Source organism: Bos taurus, chromosome 20, assembly GCF_002263795.3.
Source record: "Bos taurus isolate L1 Dominette 01449 registration number 42190680 breed Hereford chromosome 20, ARS-UCD2.0, whole genome shotgun sequence".
NCBI lineage: Eukaryota > Metazoa > Chordata > Mammalia > Artiodactyla > Bovidae > Bos > Bos taurus.
The window spans coordinates 31,371,413-31,390,261 of NC_037347.1; the positions used below are offsets into that span (position 1 = coordinate 31,371,413).

Consider the following 18,849-nt stretch of genomic DNA (forward strand, 5'->3'; position numbering starts at 1 on the left):
TTATAACTCTGTGCAGGAATGCATGTAGGCAGGTAGTTTTTAATTGTCCCCGAATTCTGGCGCACACCTCCAAACTCACAAGAACCTCACCAGATGGCAGATCACCACTGACATCGCCTGACCCCCAGGTGGCTGCAAACAGCTCTGGTCCTGAGAAAGAGCCCGTTTCAAGGAAAGAAACATGAGAAAGAGGTGCCCTGGCACCTCCCAGGGCGGGGCTTTCTGGCTTGCTTTCCTCCACGCTCTTTCTCTGCACCCAAGGACACTTTTAGCCTCATTTCCTGATCTTACAGACTCACCTCTGCTGCTTTTGCACTCTGGGGCAGATGGGAATGCAGCAGACAGGACTCGCCCTCCTGGCTTTGGCTGCCTGTGTGGCTTTTCGCCCCTCAGAAGGTGAGTGGGGGGTCCGGGGATCTCAGCCTCCAATGGAAGGAGGGGGGCTGCCTTCCAAGATGGAACTGGAAGGAGTGAGGTACCGCCAGCAGTTAGGGGCAGGAATTCCCTGTTATCTACATGAGAATGGCATACATTTCAATCCTTCATCTCCAAGAGGCAATTTCAGAAAGGAACCTCATTTGAACAGGAATATCAGTAATTTGCCACCTGTGCAATTTTGAGTAGTGCTTCCTTTTTTTGATGATACTATCTTAGAAAATCCTCCAATAGAGGCTGAAGGAGAGCCTATTAAAGGCTGTCTTCAGCTTTCGCCCCCTCACTCTACCTGCTAAACTGAATACAAGTGTGCACGTTTCTGGAAGAAAGATAGACTTGACCTCTGGTTTAGGGTTTGGCAAGTTGCAAGCTTTCAGACCAAAGTCAGCCCTGTGGATACTGAAAACCAAAACTTCAGTCTGATCCTACAAAAGGGACTCAGGATAAAGGAGACTGAACCATACAAATTATATCAGAAAGAACTTCTATTTTGAGTTGCTGGCATCTATATGAAGATTATGGGCTTCCCTGGTGGCTCAGAGGTTAAAGCGTCTGCCTGCAATGTGGGAGACCTGGGTTCCATCCCTGGGTTGTGAAGATCCCCTGGAGAAGGAAATGGCAACCCACTCCAGTATTCTTGCCTGGAGAATCCCACGGATGGAGGAGCCTGGGTGGGCTACAGTCCACAGGGTTGCAAAGAGTCAGACACGACTTAGCGACTTTACTCACTCACTCATATGAGGATTATAACTGCGTTTGGACCGGAGGCAATCTTTTCTACTGTATTTAGGAAACCCTAAATATAGGTATTTAATACTTGATTGATTTAACTCTTTTCCACTGTCTTCTTTTCTGAAACTTTACCCTGAATAGATTCTCTAAATTCAGAACAGAGGTAAAATGTAAATTTTGTTTGGTCTGCTTTTTGAAAACTTCAGGCAACATTTTAAATTGACAGGTTTCACATACACAGAGTTGTGTGTACACACATACAAACTGGATTTTAGGGCTTCTCCTGAAATATCAGGTCTGGCAACACTGGTTCCACTTTCTCTGGCAAGAATGAATAGAGCATACTAGCCCTTTGCTATTCACCTGAAATTATCACAACATTGCTTATTAATCAGCTATACCCCAATACAATATAAAAAGCCAAAAAAAAACCAAAAAAAACCTGCTAAAGCAAGCTAGCCTCTGTCCTCCAGACAGAGAGAAGGACATCCTATTAATTGCTTGGCTATTAACATCCCATTAACTGCTCGGCTCCTGTAGGCATTTGCTTAGGGACTCCCAATATAGCACCCCAATGTGCAGAGCTTTACTAATGAGCACAGTTCTTCCCCTCTGTCCTTCCATTTTATCAAGGCAAAAAGTTTTTCATTTTATATTTCTGTAAATTTTTCAGAAAATTTCACCATTGAGATTTTAGGACTCAGATCCATTGTTTCTCAAGTCTAACAGCTAAGGAAGGCTTCATTCCTATTATTGGCAATACGATTTTTTTTTCACATGAAGCTTTGAAATAAAAGTGTACATGTCTCCCCCATCCACTTCCTGGCCTGTTTCTAGCCTTCCCTGTGGCACAGGCAGCAGCAGCACTCCCCCAGGAGAGGGAGGGAGGGAAGGGCAGGCGGAGGAGGCAGGGTGATGAGGAAAGCCCTGCCAGATCCAAGGCCAATGAGTTCTGGCAAAGAGGGTGGGACAAAAAGACACCGAGGTGTTTGAAAAGGAACAGTTGATGATGATAAGAAAGAGCTGAGGAGATGTGACTGTAATTTCTGAGTTAGTCTCAGGGCTACTCCTAAGGTGGTTTGTGTGTTAGTCACTCAGTCATGTCTGACTCTCTGAAACCCCATGGACTGTAGCCCACCAGGTTTCTCCATCCACGGGATTTTCCAGGCAAGAATACTGGAGTCTGTCACCATTTCCTTCTCCGGGGGATCTTCCTGACCCAGAGATTGAACCTGGGTCTCCCGCATTGCAGGCAGGCTCTTTACCATCTGAGTCACCAGGGAAGCCCACGGCAGTTTGGGTCACAGGAAAATCACATTGTCTGAGAAGCTCCAAGTTTCTGCCATTTAGAAATAAGTGATGTACCTTCCTTTTTTTTGGTGGGACATGTATTAATTATTGTTAACCTTAAAAATGCATCCCAATATATATTGTTGTTCAGTTGCTAAGTTGTGTCCAACTCTGCAACCCCATGAACTGCAACATGTCAGCTTTCCCCTGTCCTTCACCATCTCCTGGAGCTTGCTCAAACTCATGTCCATTGAGTCAGTGATGCCATTCGACCATCTCATCCTCTGTTGTCCACTTCTCCTCCCACCTTCAATCTTTCCCAGCATCAGGGTCTTTTCCAATGAGTCAGTTCTTTGCATCAAATGGCCAAAGTATTGGCGCTTCAGCTTCAGCATCAGTTCCTTCTGGTGAATATTGAGGATTGCTTTTCTTTAGGATTGACTGGTTGGATCTCCTTGCAGTCCAAAGGACTCTCAAAAGTCTTCTCCAACACCACAGTTCAAAAGCATCAATTCTTAGGCACTCAGCCTTCTTTATGGTCCAACTCTCACATCCATACATGACTACTAGAAAAATCACAGCTTAGACTAGACATACCTTTGGTTTTTTCATAGCGTTTCTTCCAAGGAGCAAGCGTCTTTTAATTTCATGACTGCAGTCACTGTCCAGTGCTTTCTGTAGGAAGCTTCCATTCAAGGGTCTGTGTGTCTCAAGTGCCCTTTGGAGGTTGTAAGGAATGCAGGCTGGGAGGAAGGTCAGGATGGGAGGGAGGGAGGTGAACACTGACTATGGCCATTGTCTCGGGCTCGGGGAAATAAGGAAATGGCCTGTGCCAGTCTGAGACTTGGAAAATATGTTTTGTTTTGTAAGACATTAAATGTTCCATTATCTTAATGGTGCCTACAGTGGCCATCTTGATGTGATGGCTTAGTAACTGGCATTCCCCAAATGTTCTGTATAAATCAGGAAGTGGTTGACTTACCCATAATTAAAAGCCTTGGATTCTACCCAAAGATAGGGCAATACTCCACCCCCAATGATGTGGCTGCCAATTCCCAGAAATCAATTCTGACTCCATAAAAATGTCTATTATTCAGTGGCCAAAAGCCAGATTCTTTAAAGCCACAATCCAGGGTTTGTGGGTCTTTCTGTTTTTATTTTACATTAAAGACTAAATGTCCACCTTTGTCCAGCAGATACAAGTCAGGGGATTTTGCTTCATTGAATCCCAAATTGGTTTTCTTCAAGTTTCTTCTGATAATCAGCCTTCTCAGAGTAGGATGGCTCCTGATTAGAGATACGTGCTAGGGACTTGCTGCTTGAATCCTGAAAGAAAACTTTATCTTTTGTTTGTTTCAGTTATAGCAGATTCACTACAGAGGGTTGCCAAGAATATACATCTGTGCTTGTAAACTGGGACACTCCATTTCACCAGGAGTGGTCCCCAAGAGGCCAGACATAACATGCCCAGTAACCTCTGGTTTCTCTTCAAGTTTGCCCTTCAGTGTGCTTTGTTCTGTTTTTAATTTTATTTTATTTTTAATTGGAGGATAATTACTTTACAATGTTGTGATGGATTCTGCCATATATCAGCATAAATCAGCTATAGGCATACATATGTCTCCTCCCTCTTAAACTTCCCTCATATTTCTTTTTTTTTTAATGTTCTTTTCAATGTCTAGAGAAGCAGAGTGACTTCTTATAATACAGTAGCAACTGTCTCAAATTTCAGTCATATATGGACTCCTTTAAAGAAAAAAATTCTCTTTATTCTTAATGATGACATTTAAATTATTTTACTACATCACTTGATGTATAAACATAAACCAGGCATAGACCCTATATATATATATATATATTTATATATTTGTTGTTGTTCAGTCACCAAGTCGTGTCCGACTTTCATTCATTCCCTGTTACACAAACATTATCTCGGGGCTCTAAGAAGTATCTGGGAGGACTTTATTTGGACACAGCAGTTTCATGCATCGTGGCTTAGTGAGTCCTTCTTGCCTATGTGGTGCGCAGTGGACACCTTTGTTTGTAGGTATTCAAAGTATGATATGGCTCCATTAAAGTATGAAATTCACTAGAAGGAGAAGTGTGTCCCCAACCAACTATAATTGGAACATTTAACTGCTGTCATTCTGTTTTTTTTTTTTCACTTTAAAAAATTTTATACCTATTGCCATTTTTAAATTGTACTTGTAGACTTGAGATACTGACAGAAGCCAAGTGAAATTTTCTTATCATTTTCAGCTTTATCCTGGGACTATTTCTCTAACAATGGCATGTACTTTGCTCTGTTTCCATTCTATTGTGTTCTCTAAAGTGTTACTTGTATTGGTGTTTTCCAAACTGCATTTCTAATAAGCCCCAAAGGACACCATACCATAGCTCTGAGAACCACACTTTGAGTAACCATACATCTAAGTAAGAGAGGAAGCTGGGTCACCTCTCTACAGTCACAGAATCCTTAAAGCTCAGAATCTAATTGTTATATCACGAATTTGCAGTGTTTTACTGTTGATCTTAAAAAGTCTTGAGTAAGGAAATATTTAAAGCCTTCTCTTAGTGACCAAAATTGGATCACAGACATAAAGTCAAACCAGAGACAGACATTTGTAGCAAATTAACCATTCAACTCTCTGACACTTAATTCTGGAAACAACGATGACAACCCCAAACCAACAGGAACATTGGCAATAACACTATAATAAAAGATAATGCCTTTAATGATATACTAATAACATTATCTTTAAAATATTAAATAGAATACAAGTGACTTATCATATTGAATTAACCCCTAATTACTTGAGGGTGAGAGGATGGTATGCTTCTGAAAAAGCACTGTGCAGTTTTAGGACACTTGGGACATAAGACCTTGACCAAAAACTTATTTTTTATTTTTTAATTTTTTTGTGTGTAATAAAGTTTTATTAAAGTATAAAGGAGATAGAGAAAGCTTCTGACATAGGCATCAGAAGGGGGTAGAAAGAGTACCTGCTTGCTAGTGTTAACAATGAAGTTATATAATCCAAAGAATATCTGGAGGTTGTAAAGACCTCATCAGACCTACTCTCATAATTTACATTTTAAGATAACACTGTCCTCAGGCAAGATACATCCTTGTAAAGACCAGGTCTACTCTCATAATTAACATTTTAAGATAACAGAAGGTTGAATCTAAAGACTGTCCTTAGGCAGGATACATTATTGGTATATAATCCTAAGGAATGTGGAGAAAGAAAAAAAGTTTGTCCTTTCTTTTTCCTTGAGAATTTCAGACCCCTCTCTCCTTGGGGACCCCTAGACTCCCTATCAACCTGTCTAGGAACTGACTCTCTCATTCTCCCCCCTTTTTTTAGGAGAATTATGTTGTCTAGGGAAAAGGGGCGTCGTTCTCATTTTATAACTACTTTCGAGCTGACAAGGGGCGTTGTCCCTAAATTGGTGAGGCAACATATTTTCCTAATCCTCATATTGAGGATATATGATCCAGGGCCCCCAAATAGTAGCTGTAGGAAGCTACAGCAGTAGCAGGAGTTTGAGCAACCATTTGTAACTTAAAAGCTTTCATGCGGCTAGAAACAAATCCAGTTATACAATTACAGATGCAGGGAGCAAACAGCAAGAACAAAACAACCAGAATTATTGTAATTAAGATAGTTGTCCACCATGGGGAACTAGTTAACGTTTCTCAAAGTGAGGCAATTGAGGCTTCAGGAGTATCCATGGCCCTAATCATCTTGTTCATGTGGCTGGTAAAATGAGTAACATTCGTGCTCATATCAGGTATATATGTACAGCATTGGGTATGAACAATGGCACAAGTTCCTCCTTTTGTAGCTGTCAGAATATCTAGAGCCAATCTGTTTTGTAAAACCACCTTTCTAATTTGTGCTTGTTCAGCATTAAGAGCTGAAATAGCCTTTTGAGAATCTTGTAATGTCTGCTGAGTAAAATTAGTCAAAGCATCCACTCGTAACATAACATCTGTAGTTCTCAAAGAGGGAACAAACGCTGTAACCAAATAATCATACCAATGAAATACAGACCTTGCCCATCGAGTTTTAAGGTGGGGTAAATTAGCAGGCTTTTCTGGAAGCTCTGAAAATATAAAGCCATGAGTAAAGGCTAGACCCAGGGTACATCTCCCTATCCAACCAGGGGGAAGCCATGCCCATAGGTAAGAGCCACATATCTAATAAGTCTCGTTTGGAGCAAGCCAGCGCGACTGAGATATCCAGTCTCAATTTGTGCTTGGCCAGACAAAGGGAGAACCTGAACTGGGATTGGAAAACATGGGAACGATTACATTGCATGTTTCCTGAGACAAATATCCCAATTGTTTCCAATCATTGTAAGTAAGTTGTTGGCTAACTTTTGGGGATGGCTCTGTTTGTTCCCAGCATATAGAGGCAGTAGATATTAAACGTCCTTTTTCAGGAGTTAGCCATGTAACCTCATCTCATATTTGATAAACGTCAGGTAAAAAACCATTAGATCTAGACCTATTTACCTTATATGTAGCAAAATAGTCATTGAACCGAGACAATGTATAATCAAAATTAAAAGTTTTTAAAACATTATGTCCATAGTTAGAGTACAAAGTGTTGCACCAGTCCATTTTAGGGTTGGTAGATGTCATCAGATGAAGAAGAGGCATCGCATGTGATTGTTGTCGAAGGTATTCACAGACTTGGAGAAAGTCTTTTCCTTGAAGTGGGGATGTCCACCACGGGAAGCCTTCCACTGATGAAGAGGGGAGCGCTCCACAGACCCAGCAGTTAGATCGATTGTGGAATGCAGCATAGGAGTGAGCCCAGGACAGGAAGACATTGTCTTGAGGATCCAACGGCAGACTCAGGATATTTGGAGTCAGCAGAAGTAAGCTCACATAGGTTATCAGGTCCATCTTGTCCTGAAGGATCCCGGATGAGCCCCCAAGATGAAAGGTTGCTGTTGAATCACGCGAATACACCGGGATTCTTGGCCCCCGAAGGAGAAGAATTCAATCCAGGGCCAGAGACGAGGCTTGATCACTCAGAGCTTTTGTGTAATAACGTTTTATTAAAGTATAAAGGAGATAGAGAAAGCTTCTGACATAGGCATCAGAAGGGGGTAGAAAGAGTACCCCCAAAAACTTATTTTTTAAAAAAGGAAAAGCACTGATGCCAGGCACTGTGCTATGTGGCGTGGGTATAAAGATATGCTGAGGGAGTTCACAGTCAAAAGGCATAGTCATATAAACCCTAAATTGTATACATATATAAAATATATAAAGCCAGAAAAGCACATGGTGCCATAAGACCTCAGATCCATGGAGGGAAAGGGCAAGACTGGGAGCAAGGAGGCAACTGGGATGCTCAGTAGTTCCAACTGATGAGGTCTGGTACTTGGGCAGTGATGACAGGGACGAAAAGCAGGGAGACAAATCTGAGAAATGTCCAGGGAGTAAAATTTACAGGTGTCTGTGACTGGCTGTGGATTGCAGGAAGAGGGAATGACACACAAGTTTCTGGCTCGGGTTAATGGTAAATGATGGTTAAGTGAAATAAGGACCCCGACGAGGAGAGTATTCGTTTGCATTTGAACCCAAGCCATGTCTTGTAAAAGGAGACTGTCAAAACAAACAAAAATCCCCAAACCTGACACAATCTCAACAACAGTGTAATATTTTTTTTTAACCTAAGTGCATCAGAAACGGGTAGATCAAGCAACCAAAAAAAACTAACGGAGGTAGGAAAGATATGCCCAACACGTCTGCTTTCCCCTTCAGCTCCAGGAAGGGCTGCCCGGGACGCCGAAATGCGTCCCCTGGAGCTGCGGGGCAGAGGCGGCGAAGTCCCGGCGGAGGGCGCAGGTGCTTGAGATCCCGGGGGTTCGCGGCGGAGGAGCAGGCTCGCGCTGCCGGGCGTCCTTGGGCCTGTGAGTAGCCTCGCCGGTCGCAGGACGCCACCCTCCTCCAGGCGCAGTCCTTGTTATCCCTGACCCGGGGTCCGCTCCCAGTGCTCTCCCAGTGCCCGGGCACCAAATGCGGGCCGAGACAGAAAGCCGCCCAGCAGGTTGCGCAGGCGCAGAGGCCGGAAAAGCGGCCAGACGTGGCCCAGACAAACTGCCAGCACCACCCGCTGCCCAGGGCTGTCGCTCCGCACTCCTTCTCCCCTTCCCTGAGCTGGGGCCTCCGCTCCCAGTGCTCTCCCAGTGCCCGGGCACCAAATGCGGGCCGAGACAGAAAGCCGCCCAGCAGGTTGCGCAGGCGCAGAGGCCGGAAAAGCGGCCAGACGTGGCCCAGACAAACTGCCAGCACCACCCGCTGCCCAGGGCTGTCGCTCCGCACTCCTTCTCCCCTTCCCTGAGCTGGGGCCTCCGCTCCAGCACCGAGTCTCCCGACCCGTGGCGCCCTCGCCTACAGATACGTGTGCTGGGACAGCCGTCAAGGTTGGGACACCGTTCTGCTTGAGTCTTTTTCCCATTTTTTGTTTTAGTTTTCCTCTGATTTTGCTTTTCTAGGGACATGAGTGGAACACTTGTCAATTAAAGAAAATGCACAACGTGAGTTGCCAGTTAAGTTTTATGTGGGACAATATGAGGATTGTACCCTGGGAGACAGCACCTCAGATGGCTCTGAGAAACTGTTCCAAAGAGGTAGGGGGAAAGAGAGTATGTATGTGGTTTTGGTAAAGGCGGACTACATGCAATCAAGTACATAGTTTTTGTAGAAAGTTTCTCCTGGGCTCCTGCAACTTCTGCTAGACCTGAGAAACAGTTGTCACCATGAAGAATTTTAGTGCTTTTCTAGATATTAGGATCTACAAGAATTGCACCCATAAAATCAGCTCCTGAGAATATCTATCTGAAGACCTGTCCTGCCAGTTTCCTTGAGCAGAGTGCCTCATTTCTGCTCCCCACCCCGAACTCCTTCAGGGGGTGTTGGAGGTCAGCAGCTGCAGCCCAGCAGGATTTAATCCTTGTAGAAGCAGATGGCAAGCACCCATGGCAGGTGCCAATTTATGGTTGACACTCAATTATTTTATCCTGTTTGTGTTTTAAATAAATGCACTTATGTTAGACTTAGCTCTGTTCCACCCATTATAATAAATACCATTTCCATTATTTTCCAGAATTAATATTTTGTGATTCGCATTTAGCCTATGAGTTGAATGTATTTTTTTAGTTTCTAAGCAAATGGCATTTGTAAATTTATACATAAATTATCTTCATTATTTAGATCAAAGTTTTTAAACGGTTACTTTGCACAGGAGCTGCCTATGCAAAACACTGTATAATGGAAAGAGAACTCTTAACTACAGATAATGGTGTAATGTAGGGGAGAGGAAAAAACAACTTTCCTTCCATCCTTCTAGATTCTTTACTAGGACCCCTATAACAAAAGACAGATTAATAAGAAAAAAGCATACACGTTTATTTAATGGGTGCCTTCACAAGGAAATGAAGACTCAAAGAAGCAGTTTGAGTTATGGCTTTTATATAAAGTTGGACAAAGTGGTAATTTGTGAAAATGTGAGAAAACAAAGGAACTTGACTTAAGGCAGTTAAGCATGGGAAAGCGACCTAGTTTCACAAAGTTTGTACAGATTTTCCTTGGCTGCAACTTCATGTCTCATGGAGACACCATCTCATTTCACCCAGAATGTTAGAAAATGCTGAAAATTTCTTTCTTCCCCAGGTGCAGGGAGAGTACCTCTTACTTGGAAGTTTTGTATCTTGCTTTTAGGAAGGTCAGAGTGCCCTTTTTGCATTTGCTGTTTCTCTGACTTTAACTTAAAATAATCAACATGCCAGAATGGAATACTTTGGGGTCACGTGCCCTGAATTCTTTCAGGGACAACATATTAAAAATTGTAAATTAAATGGACAATTTCTTAGAAAGCTATCAAAATTGAGGTTATAGAAAATCTAAATAAACACGTAACTCTTAAGGAAACTGAGTCAGAGTTGAACATCTTTTCTTCAGATAGACACCAGGCCTAGCTGGTTTTAGAGGTTTACCAAGCAGTGAAAGAACAGGCAATTCTTGTCTTACACAAACTTTTCCAAATAATAGAAAAATAGAGAAAGCTAACTGATGCATTGTTGGTGATTAATGTAATGTTAACACTCAAAACATTCAAGGATGACTTCAGGGGATTAAAATATAGACTAATCTTGTTTATGAGCATAGATGCAAAAATATAAAAATGCAAAAGTAAAAATGTTTTTATAGTTATATGAATTGTTGAAATCAGAGGACATTCCCGATGGTTCTTTTTGGGGCTGTGCTGGGTCTGCATTGCTGTGTACAGGCAGTTCTGATGAGCCGGGGCTACTCTCTAGCTGTGGTGTGCTGGCCTCCTGTGGAGCATGGCTTCAAGGCTCTGGAGTACTGACTCAGTAATTGTGGCTCCTGGGCTTAGATGCTCTATGGCAACATGGGATTTTCCCATAACCAGGGATCGAACCAAACTGGTGTCCCCTGCACTGCAAGACAGATTCTTGATCACTGGACCACTAGGGAAACATGGATTGTTCTTTAAAAATGGAAATATTCTGAAAGGAAGCTGCATGAGAAAACCTCTGGGGGCGTGATGTTATCTGCAAGAATCTTACCTTAGCCCTAGTCCTAACCATCCCACAAGCTTCGTTGCCTAACTTGTGTACTCTTCAAAGGATTCTGTCTTTCTTGGCCTATTGTATTTCCAGGTGCCTCACTAGGGCACCAGTCACATCTACGAACACCAAATATGCTTGCCTGCCTCTTGTCTTTTGATAGTTAATCTGATAGGTTAAGTGATCTCCAGGTGAGCCCGTCTTACTTTTATATCTGAGAAATGTCATCCAGTTTATTAAGTACCTATAGGTCCCAGGTGCTTTTCTGGGTTAAAACTGTGCTTTTAACTGATGTCAGCATTCAGATAACTCAAATTCTTAAACACATAAGTTCACCTATGATTCTTAATTCCCACATAGCTGTTGAAAGTCCATTTAAGATTTTATAGTTGCCTGGGTCACAACTGGGGCTGCCTTGGTGGCTCAATGCTAAAGAATCTGCCTGCTATGTGGGAGGCCCAGGTTCAATCCCTGGGTTAGGAAGATTCCCTGGAGAAGGGAATGGCTATCCACTCCAGTATTCTTGCCTGGAGAATCCCATGGATAGAGGAGCCTGGTGGGCTATATCCATGGGGTCACAAAGAGTCAGTGACAACTAATAGAGGGTTCTGTGTAATAGTAACTGTTCATTTTTCTACTCCCAGCATCTAACATAGTGATTCAATATAAAAGAACTTGTAGACATAGCTATAGACAGTATTTCATTTACAAGAATTCACATAATAATTTTTATATAGTAAGATGGGTGAATGAATGGATAGTTACATGAATAAGCCCAAAACCTTGTTTGGGGTATTAAAACAACTTTACTTGGAGAATAGCAGCACAGTGTAGCTAAAGAAAGGAACTATTAGTTTCAGGAAATCAATGCATTAATAAATGTGAGGAGAACCAGTGTTCTGTTCTCCCATTGCCCTTTAAAAATAATTGAAATAGGGAATTCCTTGGCAGTCCAGTGGTTAGGATTCAGTGCTTTACTGTCATGGGCCTTGCTTCACAGTTCAGAGTGGCCAAGAAAAAACGGCATTTAATGTAGAGAGTTCACCAGTGGTCTAGTGGTTAGGATTCAGGGTTTTCACTGCCTTGGTCTGGGTTCAGTTCCTGGTGGGAGAACTGAGATCCTGCAAGCTGTAAGGCACAGCCAAAACAAAAATGAACACAGAAGGTGTACAATTCAGTGATTTTTAGTACATTCACAGAATTGTACAACTATTCAGTCAGTTCAGTTCAGTCGCTCAGTCATGTCCGACTCTTTTCGACCCAATGAATCGCAGCACACCAGGCCTCCCTGTCCATCACCAACTCCCAGAGTTCACTCAGACTCACGTCCATCGAGTCAGTGATGCCATCCAGCCATCTCATCCTCTGTCATCCCCTTCTCCTCCTGCCCCCAATCCCTCCCAGCATCACAGTCTTTTCCAATGAGTCAACTCTTCGCATGAGGTGGCCAAAGTACTGGAGTTGCAGCTTTAGCATCATTCCTTCCAAAGAACACCCAGGGCTGATCTCCTTCAGAATGGACTGGTTGGATCTCCTTGCAGTCCAAGGGACTCTCAAGAGTCTTCACCACAGTTCAAAAGCGTCAGTTCTTCGGCACTCAGCTTTCTTCACAGTCCAACTCTCACATCCATACATGACTACTGGAAAAACCATAGCCTTGACTAGATGGACCTTTGTTGGCAAAGTAATGTCTCTGCTTTTGAATATGCTATCTAGGTTGGTCATAACTTTCCTTCCAAGGAGTAAGCGTCTTTTAATTTCATGGCTGCAATCACCATCTGCAGTGATTTTGGAGCCCCCCAAAATAAAGTCTGACACTGTTTCCACTGATTCCCCATCTATTTGCCATGAAGTGATGGGACCAGATGCCATGATCTTCGTTTTCTGAATGTTGAGCTTTAAGCCAACTTTTTCACTCTCCACTTTCACTTTCATCAAGAGGCTTTTGAGTTCCTCTTCACTTTCTGCCATAAGGGTGGGTCATCTGTATATCTGAGGTTATTGATATTTCTCCCGGTAATCTTGATTCCAGCATGCCTGTTTCATCACCCCTTAAAGAGACCTGTATCTGTTAGCAGTCATTCCCCATTCCCTCCTACCCCCACCCCTGGCAAACACTAATCTGCTTTATGTCTTTATGGATTTGTCTATGGACATTTCATATACATGGGATCATACCATATATGGCTTTTTAAACCTGGTTTCTTTCACTAATAATCTCTTCTTTTCCCAAGATCAGAGACTTAGAGCTGACACCACTGAGGGGTTTTAATCATTTCTTTTAATCCTAATTTAGGGGCTAACTTTTGTCTGTTACTATAAGACTGCCACTGGCAGCCACCGTTGACCATAATTTCTAACTTTTGAGAAAATGTATTACCCACTTGGAGGAATGGGGAGCATAGACTACTGTGTGCAGGTAGCATGGAGAAATTTGTGGATACACATTTTAGTAGAGGACTAGGTTTCCTTTCATTATTTGTGTTGCCCTTTTCTCCTTTTATCTGGGTCACATAAGCTTCTCCTAACTTGACTTCCTGCCCTAATCACACCTGACTTATCCCTACTTGCTCATCACTGCAAGACAAATTTTTCTAAAACCCTTCTCTTTTCTCGATCTTTAATGGACTCCATTTCAAAAAAGATAAACCTCCTTAGACTAACATTCAAGGCGTCAATGGTATGATGTCAGTCCATCTTTTGAACCATATCCCTCATCCATCAGCTTCCCAGCAACTTAGTTCAGGCAAAGAGGTCTATTTTTCTTTATTCCCTAAGTGTGCCCTGTGCTTTCCTATCTCAGAACTCTTGACCATGCACTTCCTTTAGCCTGGACAAGTCTTCTCCATTTTTTGCCATCCCTCCAAATCCTCAAAGATTCAGTTAAGTCCTTCCTGGACAGTTAATTTCAAACTTGCTCCGGGGGCCCATGTGGTTGGTCCCTTCTGAGTTTTGGGTCACTCTGTCAATCTTGCTTCTTCAAGCAAGTCTGGTCGCAACCCCACTGCCCTCATCTTCCCTTGCTTTATGTCTTTGCTTGTGCTTAGTTTTATCTCCCCAAAATACAGTGTGAGTTCTGGAAGGTAGAGATGTGTCCTGCTGTGTGGTCTGCAAACACAAAGCCCCCAGTAAGTCCTGCCCCTCATTCAAGCAGGTTAACATTCTGTTTCTCTGGAGTCTCCAAGATAAAGCCAGGCCAGTGTGCTATAGATGGGGGAAAAGTGGAAACAGTGGCAGATTTTATTTTCTTGGGCTCCAAAATCACTGCAGATGGTTACTGCAGCCACAAAATTAAAAGATGCTTGCTCCTTAGAAGAAGAGCTATGACAAACCTAGACAGCATATGAAAAAGTAGAGACACTACTTTGCCAACAAAGGTCCATATAGTCAAAACTATTATTTTTCCTATGGTAAAACCATAGGAAAAGTAATGGTAGTGATGCATAGATGTGAAAGTTGGACCATAAAGAAGGCTGAGCACTGAAGAACTGATGCTTTTGAACTGTGGTGCTGGAGAAGAGTCTTGAGAGTCCCTTGGACCTCAAGGAGATCCAACCAATCAATCCTAAAGGAAATCAGTCCTCACTATTCATTGGAAGGACTGATGCTGAAGCTGAAACTCCAATACTTTAGCCACCTGATGCAAAGAACTGACTCATTGGAAAAGACCCTGATGCTGGGAAAGATTGAAGGCAGGAGGAGAAGGGGACAACAGAGGATGAGATGGTTGAATGGCATCACCGACTCAATGGACGTGAGTTTGAACAAACTCTGAGAGATGGTGAAGGGCAGGGAAGCCTGGCATGCTGCAGTCCATGGTGGTCGCAAAGAGTTGGACCTGAGTTAGCAACTGAACAACATGTATTCTATAAACCATACGATTTCAGGTTTCTTTCTTTTCTTCTTTTAGCCATACTTCCCATTGCCTCCAGCTGCTGCACCGAGGTTTCACATCATATTTCCAGAAGGCTTCTGGAAAGAGTGACAACGTGTCGCATCCAGAGAGCTGACGGGGATTGTGACTTGGCTGCTGTCATGTGAGTGCTGTTTGGCAGGAGGGCTAAACCTGCAGAATGACCATTTCTCCACCAGTGAACCATAGGTTGGGGAGACTCTGCCTGCTACCCAACATACAGACCATTATTTGAACAAGAGCAGGGAGAGTGGTGTGAATGCACACTCTGTCAGTACCAGGATGTCCAGAGCCCCATGTTAGCCCTCCGCACCCTGCATTGCAGTGATGCAGTGAAGGTGAAACGCTTTTAGTCACCAGACAATGTGCGTGACTTTCCTCAGCCAAACGAGGGACGTTCTGAGTGGGAAAAAAATTAAAATGAAAAAAAAACAAATGAAAATCTGACACCTCTGTGCTGACAAGACAGCTGAAAGATATAGAGTGGTTACGACTTGGTCTCAAGTAAGATGAAATTGGACTATGTCTTATTTTGTAATCATAAGTTACATGATTACATGATAAGTCATCTCTTTCGTGTTTCCTTACATTCGACATATAAAGTTAAATATTCTCTGTTTCCAAACTGTTTTACTACAGAACATGTTTTTACTTATCCAAAATGTAGTCCCTTAACTATGTTGTTTTTTAAAATGTTTTCCAATTTTTGGTGCCCCAGTCTTTCTAATTTTAGTGTGTTTGGTGGTATCTCATCTCAATTTTCAGAGAAGGCAATGGCACCCCACTCTAGTACTCTTGCCTGGAAAATCCCATGGACGGAGGAGCCTGGTAGGCTGCAGTCCATGGGGTCGTAAAGAGTCAGACATGACTGAGCAACTTCACTTTCACTTTTCACTTTCATGCATTGGAGAAGGAAATGGCAACCCACTCCAGTGTTCTTGCCTGGAGAATCCCAGGAATGGGGGAGCATGGTGGGCTGCCATCTATGGGGTCGCACAGAGTCGGACACGACTGAAGCGACTTAGCAGCAGCAGCAGCATCTCAATTTTAATTTGCTCTTCTTGAACATTAGTTCCCTTAACTTTGAACATGTATAAAGACTTTAAGGTTTGAGATAAGTGTTTTAGATGCAGAAACCATTGCAAGCATTGAAATTGCATTCCGAAATAGTATGCATTATTAATCTCAATTAACTAATACAACTTAACTCACAGTGAACACACTAAATTTATTTCATTGTCCTCTTCTGCCTAGAAATAGGTCCTTTCTTTTCACACCCTTAACACAATCACTGTAATATCTGATGTCTGAGACAGCAGTTTGCTTGTTTAAAATTTCTCTATAGTGACTTCATTAAAGAGTTTCTAGCTCTTTCTACACATAAACAAAACACAAAGCTGTATATCTTGGGAAGGGGGCTGAGTCTTCTTGAATCATATAGACATTATCCATTAGGAAGAAAATTTAGGATTATTAAATAAAGTTGTTTGGGAGGCTTGAGTATTTTTTTCAAAAATGGTTGTTGAAAGGCTGTTGTGCTTAGAGAAATGGGCAAAGAAATAAATTTTATAGTTATAATTATAGTGATAGTTATAATCTACGGCAGGGCCTTCCTTCAAAATCCACTGGACCGTCACTAGCTACTCTTATGTGTAAAAAAAAAAAAAAAAAAAAAAACGAGAGATCAGCCTAATGGTTTCTTAGCATCAAACTCTTCACCTAGAAATTCACAACTGAGTGGCTCAGTGCCCACCAGAATATTATGGAGCTGCAGGAGGGCAGGGAGTGTGAAAAAGACTATCCCCTTATCCTGATGGAGACACATGTGATGCAAGTGTAGGTTTAAGCAGCCTTTAAACTTGGGTTTTAAAACATCAGCACATCTTGGGTTAGGGCACTATGTTCTGGCAGCTGATTTTTCTGCTTGTATTACATTGAGGGTTTGAGGCCCCACTGAGCAGGCCTTTGAAATCCCACATGGCAGGTGTTGCTTGTGTTCCTGTGCTTTCCTCCTCCCTGGCTCCTCTGTCTGCATTCCCCCATCCAGGTCTCTCCTGTAGCCCCAGAGCCAATGCCCCTGCCTGGGGCCCCTCACTCCCCAAGCAATGCTGGCTTTGAGTCCTAGTTCTCTGCCTTGCAGCCAATGGGCTTATCTGGCTGTCAGTGGGGTCCTTCTCCCCTGAGTGTCTGCTCGGATTCTTGCTGACACCACAGGGTAAGGAGAGAATTTAGTCTTTGGAAAGGGTAGGAACTTCAGCTCTTTCTTGTTTGTTGATTTGTTCGTTCTCCATATTGGTGCTATAGCCAAGTTTTCTCCTGTAATAGCTTAAGTCAAGCCAATGGGCCATAGGGATAATTAGTTTTTCTTTTGAAGACCTCTAAATCTAATACACTTAGAGAACGTGTTATCCTCCTATTAAGATGCCTCACTTCTTTTAAATTAATAATCCCACATGCTGGCTTTATTATGCTCAAGTGCATTCAAGCCTTTCCCAACTTTTCCTCCCATTTCAGAAGGCCCCACATTAGCTGATGCTTCCTCTTGGGTCATCCGGAGAAACAGCAGCCTCATCTCTATCCCCACCTATTTTTTTTCCCGAAGAGAAGGGTGAGGGGTTTCCATTTATCCAGATACAGAAATATTGTATACGTATAGCCAGCAGGATTTTCAACAATTAATAAGAGCTGGATGGCATCTGATGGGGAATTAAAAGCCATGTCTTTTGTAACAAGAAATTATTCGAGGTACCAGAAATTGTGAATGGTGTTCTAGGATTCTCCTACACCATTGTCAACATTTCATAATAGAAAAATGAAAACAAGAACAATTTCTGAGACATGGTATATATCTATATTATAGTAAGATTGTTTTGTTGAAACAAAAGCAGATTGTCCTTATTTTTGAACAATTTTCAATTCATATCTATGAGTAATTACTGAATTCCTGCTGTGAACAAGGCCTTTTCAAGAGACTTCCAGGCTATTCTTCCTTCAAGGAGCATAACACCACAGAAAAAGAACAGAGTCTGAAACAACTACTCAGATAAAAGATGGAGAAAACTTAGTGCCAGAAGACAGGCAACCAGGGGCCACAGAGACTGAAAGAAAAAAAGAGGCTTTTAGCTGAGAGGATCTAGAAAAACCTCATGGAGGAGGATGTGTTTAAGGTGGGCAATGAGGAAGTTATTGGTTTTTTGGTTGGGTGCTTGGAGTCAGGACAGAGAATTGTTTTCACATGGTTTCTCTCCCTCCATCTCTCCCTTCTTCTACTTTCCTCCTCTTCTTTCCCCCTCCTCCTACCTCTCCCCATCTCCCTTCTCCCCCTCCTCCTCCAGTTCCTTCTCCTGCTCCTTTTAACATTTTCTTTGGATGTCTGAGGAACCACAGGCAGTGCGGTAGTAAAGATTCATCCTTGTGGTCCTCAGCTTTAAGATTCAGTCTGTGTCCAGACACAAACTGTCCCAAAGTGGGAACTGCCTACCAGTTCACTAAGTTTTTACTTACTTGTACCATCTATCAGTGATTTTTTTTTTTTCTTCCCTTCTTGGCAGCCTTCATGTCAAGCGCAGAAGAGTCTGTGTCAGCCCGCACAATCACGTTATTAAGCAGTGGATGAACGAACAAGCAGCCAAGAAAGAGGCTAAAGGCAACATTTGCCATAAGAAGAGACACCACGGGAGGAGGAACAGTAAAGGGGCACATCGGGAAAGGCAGGAAACACATGGCCACAAAACGCCTTATTAGAGAAGGTACAGATGAAGCTGCACAGAGGAGTGCTGAGTGAACCTGGCCGTGGCTGGTTATAAAAATATCATGTGAATCTTCCCTATTGGGAGCCAACAGGGCAAAACAAAATATATTTTTCA

At 42.7% G+C, this 18,849-nt stretch overlaps 1 protein-coding gene across 7 annotated transcripts in view; it reads left to right on the forward strand.

Moving 5' to 3' along the window:
• The first annotated feature begins 257 nt into the window (after positions 1 to 257).
• Positions 258 to 18,849, forward strand: part of CCL28 (C-C motif chemokine ligand 28) — a 38,194-nt gene continuing 19,602 nt past the window's right edge. For 6 of the 7 annotated variants that reach the window (XR_009491875.1, XR_009491876.1, XR_238967.5 and 3 more), the window contains exons 1-3: positions 258 to 396; positions 14,981 to 15,107; positions 18,535 to 18,732. Coding sequence is in view for 3 of the 7 variants with exons in the window: in XM_010816787.4 (XP_010815089.1) it covers positions 327 to 396; positions 14,981 to 15,107; positions 18,535 to 18,727 (390 nt within the window). In the remaining 4 variants the exon portion in view is untranslated. 7 annotated transcript variants of the gene reach the window in all.